Raw genomic sequence first — 7,262 nt, forward strand, 5'->3', positions numbered from 1 at the left:
TCAGTGCGCTTCATCAGCTGAATCTGCACTTCAAATACCCACCAAGATGTCATCAACTGCCAAATAATGGGCACCTTGGTCTAAACATGTCTGAATGGGTCTAAATAGGTCATTGCTAATGACCCATTACAAATGAGTCATAACCCATTTAGACCAAGTACTCATCCATTGGCAGTTGGTGACATAATGGCTGGATGCAGCTTGAGCGAAATGTTATAATTTGGTGTTAAACTCAGTCATGACAATTCTTAAGCAACCGGTGAGCGTTATTGGTCAGAATCAAATCATTACATTGGCACATATAATTAATATTTTTGAAAAAGTGAAAATCTTGTCAGGTGGTGGAGAGTTGGTATAAAACTACTTCATGGACTAACCAACAAACAAATATGGAGCTTAGTGTTAGCTTGCTATGCTTATTCGCATTTGAATTTTGGCAGATTTTTTATGAATTTCTATTGATATCATTAATCTAAGGCCCCTTGATCCACTTAGGCTTCTAAGCTTTGACTTGGTTTGCTAATGCCTGAAGCCACGACAGCTTCTTACCGTTCAACATTCCGTTGAAACATGATCTTCCCTACATAGCGGAAGACCGCACCTGTCAGTCTCCTCCCACTCTGCCGGTCACGATTTGGATTCGCTTTATGAGTCAGGATTAAGACAAGCCCAGCCTCCGAAGCGTCACTGCTCGTCAGCCCCACCAGCTGCCTACGTAGGAGCACAACGCCCTGTTCCCTCCTTATTTGAAGATTGGAACCAATTCTGAGAAGCGTCTCTGAACATCGCACCATCACCGCGAACATTTACAAGAAGTTTGATTGAGTTTTGCCTCACACACGGGCGATCCTTATTTGAGTCAAGATACCCCCGATAATTATTGAGAATTCATGGGCCGTTGGAGACCAATCGAATTTTAGGAAGGAAAATTCCAGGAAACTCGCACTGCCAAATCGAGTGGGTGGAAGAGCAAGCATTGTGGCCAAGATAAGTGATCCGGGTTATTCTCCCACATAAGAAGGAGCCCTGTGTAAGAAGTGGAAGTTAGGGGTGCCACTTGACACCACCATGGCAAGCGAGGCAGTTCTGCGGTACGCCAACATCAGCACTAACGCGAGCAACGACCATAAATGTATCACTCTGACAGACAACAGCACGCTGCAGTGGCTTCAGGGGGACAGCTCTCAAATTGTGCAGCCGATAATCTACATCATCGTCATCATCGTCAGCCTGCCGGTCAACGCTGTTGCCCTGTGGTTCCTCGTGAACCCCACGGTGAACGTGAAGCGCACGCCCTCCACCGTGTTCACCAAGAACCTGGCCGCCGTTGACCTCCTCTACCTGCTCTTCCTCCCGCTGGTCATCGTCTACAACTTCAACGGCAACGACTGGCGCTTCGGCACCGTCCTGTGCCACGTCGTGGTGTCGCTCACCTACCTCAACGCGCACTGCTCCATCTTTCTGCTCACCTGCATCAGCGTGGACCGCTACCTCGCCCTGGTGCACCCGGTCAAGTCGCGCGCGTGGAGGACCCCGAGGTACGCGGCCGCGCTCAGCGCCGTCATGTGGGCGCTGATGGTCCTCTCCATCGTGCCGGCCGTCACCGTGCAGCTGGTGACGTGCGTCAAGGGCCCGAACTTCGGACCGGTCACCACCTGCTTGGATGTTTTCACAAAGCAGGACGGACTGTTTCTGGCCAAGTATTCGCTGGGGTTCTTCTTCTTGGCCTTCCTCGTGCCGTTTGCTGTCACGGCGTTTTGCTACGTGGCCATCGTGCTCTCATTGAGGCGGCGCACGCGCGAAGGTGCCCGTCTCAGGGTCGAGATGAGGAAGTCCATCTTCCTCTGCACCACGGTTCTCACGGCCTTCTGCCTGTGCTTCGTGCCCGCCAACGCCACTTTGTTCACTCACGTACTGCGCATACTGCTGAAAGGCAACACGTCCCTCTACAATGTCTACAAGATCTGCTTGGCTCTGGCGAGCCTTAACACCTGCCTGGACTCTTTCGTCTATTACACGATCTCCAAGCCCTTCCGTCTGAAGGTTCGAGGTCTCTTGTGCTGCTGCGTGACGGCGAAAGTCAAAGAGCCCCTGGGAGATGATGCCAAATCTGAAAAAGGCACGTCTTCATAACCACGTGTGCAAAACGTAAATGTATCATAAACATGCATGCTGTTGAAATAAACATTGTTAGTTGTCAGTGATGTGTATGTAACACAAAAGTGAAAGCTTTAGATAATATTTCTCTTGCCTGTTTAGCGTTGTTTACATGACTACGTAAGCCTGTTTCCATTTCCCCCACTGTGTAAAGGGGTTTACAGGTTGATCCATTCATAGAGGCCCCACAAAATAGTGAGAAATTAGAGAAACCTTTATTTCAAAGCCTCTACAAGTCTCCCACCAATCTCAATATGCGTGTACACTCATTCAATACACTATCCGAGATAAGAGAGGAAGCCATCGCTTTCACAATAATCAGTCAAATGTTGATAAGAGTAACTCTATAAATCAGTAAAATATCTAGAAGTCCATCACCCTATAGATTGTGCACAAATGTCCGTTATGAATGATCTCCACTATCCAGATAGGATATGCTATTAGACATAGTATAAAGGATATGTTTGCGCCCTGACGATCTTATGTTAACATTAAACAATCATGCGAAGACTTTATTTGTGTAGTTTTTAAACCAGAATATGTATGTTGAACTTCTTTCGCACGTAGCCAACCCTGCTAATCGGCGGTGTAGATTGCTTTGCAAAGCAACCGTCAGTCCGGCTTCAATAAAAGACACGGCCACAATTTCCACACGAGGGACTAAACGTGGTTAATTATCTTGCTGAACAATTGCAATGACTCATGATGACCGATAGATTTTTGGGCGAGACAATCGGGGTGAGGCTTTAAAGGCGCATGTTCGTTCACGTAGCGCTGGAGTGGCTTCCTGTGAACAGAATGCGTCGGGGAAGGGGCAACACACAACGCTTGGCTAGCCAGTGTTGCTCATAGAGCATGACTTCCTGCCCAGTACAACAACAACACCAACCCATTACGGTATATGTTTAGATGACGTCATGTCAACATGCTGCATTACTCTGCCATAAACAAATACTACATACCAATTCCGGATGTACGTATGGGTCAGCTTAAGTTTATCAAACCTGATAATTGTTTTTTTTACCCTTTTATCTGGCAACAAAACTGACACCTTTTTTTACAAGGAGTCATGTTTGCATCGACCACAATACCTGCAGTCATAATGCAAACAAAAAAACATAACTCTGATAATGTATGCACTGTCCTTGAAGTTGATTGGTCCACACCCGAGACAGCTTTCCTTAGAGCCTAGTCTCACGTGGTGTTGGACCAGATGACGCCAAAAGGCCCATCAAACCTGCGCAGTGTACTGTAATAAAGTTTAACGCAATACGGTGGCGGTATCAGATCTCGGATTCAACCCCGTTCCTGCCACGGTCTGCCCGGGTCACACTTGCCGAGGACGGTAAACCGCACGCTGCTTTTTGTTTACCCCTTACACCAGGGGTGGGGAACGTCCGGCCCGCGGGCCGTATAAGTCCCGCGATATCATTTGGTCTCTGGCCCTGCCAAGGCAACCGCAGGTGGGACTCGAAATTCAATAAATCTAGGAGCAAACCTGGAAAAGCAGTTGCGAGTAGCAACAACATCATCAATACCAGCTAACATCACACGCCTCGCCAAAGAGAAGCAGTTACAGCCATCGCATTAGGAGCGAGTTAATTAAATGTTTAACCAAATATAACGGGCTAATTTTTAAGTGGATAATTTTTGTAAATATCCAAATGGCCCTTGGCAGAACAAAGGTTCCCCACCCCTGCCTTACACAAAGCGTTTGAATGTTTAGGGTGTGTAATAACGATCATGTTGGGCATTGCATATTTGCATTGCATATTTTTATTTATGTAAGTTGTTCTCGATTGGCCTTTATGTGAAATGTGGTTTATAAATAAACATTTATGTCGTTGTATCTTTGTTTCCATTGTGTCGTCTATTACACGACAAGGGACGTGCAGTCACTCAAGCGACAAGCCGCATGGCGTCTCGCGTGCCCCATCTGGTGGTTTCATCCCAAATAGAGATCCGGACTTGCCAATTGAAAGCGTCACTCTCTATCGCCCGCTGGGTTTCCAATTCGTAGCAGGAGAAAGAGAAGAAGAAAAAAACACGATTGTAATATAATTTCAATTGATCATTTGATATTCTTAAGCCAGAAACCACATATTCTGGCAGATGTGTTCCATCGGGAACAAAACACTTCGAGAGCTTAACACACAGTCGACTTTCGCAACCAATATTATCCAGAATAGAGGGGGCTTTATGCGAGATCGCGTGAATATTAACGTGTCGTTAAACCCGCCACTACCTGGCACAGCCAATTATTAACGTTTGTCACAGAAACAACGGATGCCCAGTCGTCACTAGTCTGTAATTAAAGATTATGCTGGTACTCTTTATCCCAGAGCTGCATCATAGGGTCGCATTAAACAAAACAAAACTACTCTATTATGTACTTCTAGAGCTCCATCAGTGATTCTGAAACGCCTATGTTGAAGCTGTAAGGTGTATGCTTTCTATTTGCTCATCTAAGAGCCCTTACCAGAATGTAAATGTGAAAATATGAGTTATCTAATCAGATGCCATATTATTTGAGAGCTTTATTGGTTCACGAGAGAACCTGCAATTCACATCTCATAGAGATGGGAAGTGAATGCAAATCATTAAAAAGTGGTTCTGACATGATGCTGCATTGCACACTAAAATAAATATTAATTTGGACTGCTGCGTTTTGCGCCATTTGTAAGAGTTTCAATTGGGATGTAGGTAAACCAGCATGGAGTGTGTTCACGTAAACAATTTGAGATAAGACCGTACAATAATTAACATTCTTTACAAATAATTGAGGTAGGCAGCACGACACCCTGGCTATCCTCAAAAGGTGAAAGTAACAGTCCTTAATTATCTCACTTATTTGAGTTTAAAGAGATAGGATGCTGTCTCTTGGGACCTCCAGACTTTTGGCAACCTTTCAAAATCAAAAGGTATACCCATCGATATCCCATACTGTACATTACTTCCATAGTATCGATGATGGCCAGTGATCAGGGAAGTGGAGGCCAAGGGAGATAATGCTCCGGAGAGGCGGTCGACTGCAAAAATGTCGTGTTAAAGTCAGCTCGAGTGAACTTAAACACACAAACTTTTTGTCGAATTGTACTTCTGATAATTAAATATTGGCTTGACTGAGACGAACATTATTCTCATTTGCACAGAGGGTAGGAAAGTGCTTCCATATACGGTATGGTCTAAAGGTCAGAGGTGGCATGACACCGATAACAGGATGGTGATAAATTTGCAGGAAATTGACCCTCAAAAAAGTGACATCTTTAATAACCATATACAATGCAGCCCTGGGATAAAGAGAGCCAGCATCATCCTTAGTTACAGACTTTTGTATGACCTTATTTATTATAGGCCATATAACAGCTTATGATATGAAGGGATAATAAAAGCAAGAAATCTTACATAATACATTCACATTCATCATATTATGGCTCTTTCAAACCCGACCACAGGAACAAATTAGAGCTGTATCTGAAATGAATGTGTTTAATGTTGTAATCGGGAAATGGTGAAATGAAAGAAATACTTTAATGCAAGCTGGTAATGAGTATATCTGTTATGCACACTTGCAATAAACACATTACCGCACATTACATAAATATCTAAATTATGAATTACAGAAGTAAATGAGAGTGGTTTGGGGTGATTTTGGAAAACTGACCTTGATAATGACAAACGAAAATGGTAATGTGGCTGAAGAGAAGAGTTTTTTTTATCTCCATATATTACCTACTGTGACATATGGACAAGTGAGCACTAATGTAGTGACGAGATCCGTTCACATGCAGGAGTCAGACGGTTACTCGCAGCATTAAACAACGAGGGATCGCAACAGCGTGGGGAGACTTTCTGCTGAACCAGAAAGAACACAGCGAGAGAGCTGTTACAACAAGAGGTTATATATGCTGGCCAAAGGGAGCAGAGGTGGCCATATTAGTGAAACCCCAGCCCGTTAATGCAGAGGCACCCAACAGGAAAATGCAACTCAGAAAGTCGGAGATAACAGCCAAACGGCGGGAAGGATGGAAGCACCACAGCAAGTTACGAAATTGCTTGGTTAATAACGTCCTTCCAATGATTGCTCAGCTTATACCCATCTTCTCGGTAGAAATTGGCTCTGTGTTTATATATCTGGATGGCTTCATGGACAAATCTTTGATGGTAGCTCGAAGGTTTGTAGAGTACCTTGGTCTCGGAAAAAAACAATATCGTGCGAGCCCACTGCATTAAAACAATGATCAGCCACGGCAGATGTATTGGTTCTGCCGTGTTTTAAATCTGCCTTGTGTTCGCGAACACGGTCCAAGACATGTCGTTTCGTTTCCCCAATGTAACTGCTGCCGCAGACACAACTTACTTTGTAGACACCAGGGTATTGCATGTCAGGAATGATATCCTTCACAGATGGGATCAAATAACGAATGTTGTGTACTGTATTGAATCGGACCTGGATCTTGTGTTTGTTTAAGATTTTGTAAATCTTTTTGGTAACACCTGCTATGTATGGCAAGGTGATGGTTTTGATTGGGTCCTCAGATGGTTGTCTCCCCATGGTTGGGGATACAGCTTTGCGGATTGTGCGGTCTGCGTATCCATTCATCTTGAGGGCTTGGTGTACGTGCTCCAGTTCACTGGCTAGGCGATGCTGGTCGGAGATGCAGCAGGCCCTATGGTGTTTTGATGAGTGAATACTTCTGGGCCAGATGGTGGTGGGAGTGAGGCTTTAGATAGGAATCCGTGTGGGTGGCTTTCCTGTAAACGGAATGTCCCAACAAGCCATCAGGCCTCTTCTCGATCAAAACATCCAGCAATGGTAGCTTGCCATCATTTTCCACTTCCATGGTGAATTTGATGGATGGGTGCATGAATATATTATTTCTTATTTTATTTTATTTTTCTACCTACGTGACTTTACCGAAAGAACCAAAGAGTATATAAACCCAGTCTAGTTTTTCTTTCTGAAAGAAATCCTGCCGGACAATATTAGAACTTCAACAGACTGGTTTGCATTTTATTTGTACATGGAAATACATGACCCCTCATTTAATGTTGACCTGGATTCCAATAATGTATTTGGAGCGCGCTTGGCAATAACATCTGAA

The 7,262-nt window shown here is 44.4% G+C and overlaps 1 protein-coding gene across 1 annotated transcript; it reads left to right on the forward strand.

Annotated features, from left to right (window-relative positions):
* Positions 1–309: 309 nt before the first annotated feature.
* LOC133361240 (P2Y purinoceptor 8-like) lies at positions 310–3,844 on the forward strand. The gene has a single exon (XM_061580145.1). The coding sequence runs from the start codon at positions 1,069–1,071 to the stop codon at positions 2,131–2,133; it is 1,065 nt and encodes a 354-aa protein (XP_061436129.1). The 5' UTR covers positions 310–1,068; the 3' UTR covers positions 2,134–3,844.
* Positions 3,845–7,262: the final 3,418 nt, after the last annotated feature.

Source organism: Lethenteron reissneri, chromosome 8 (genome assembly GCF_015708825.2).
Source record: "Lethenteron reissneri isolate LAM-NWPU_2019-01 chromosome 8, ASM1570882v1, whole genome shotgun sequence".
Lineage (NCBI taxonomy): Eukaryota > Metazoa > Chordata > Hyperoartia > Petromyzontiformes > Petromyzontidae > Lethenteron > Lethenteron reissneri.

Bases quoted from the DNA above. Each gene is read 5' to 3' on its own strand.
- LOC133361240 (XM_061580145.1), top strand. From the start codon at position 1,069: ATGGCAAGCGAGGCAGTTCTGCGGTACGCCAACATCAGCACTAACGCG.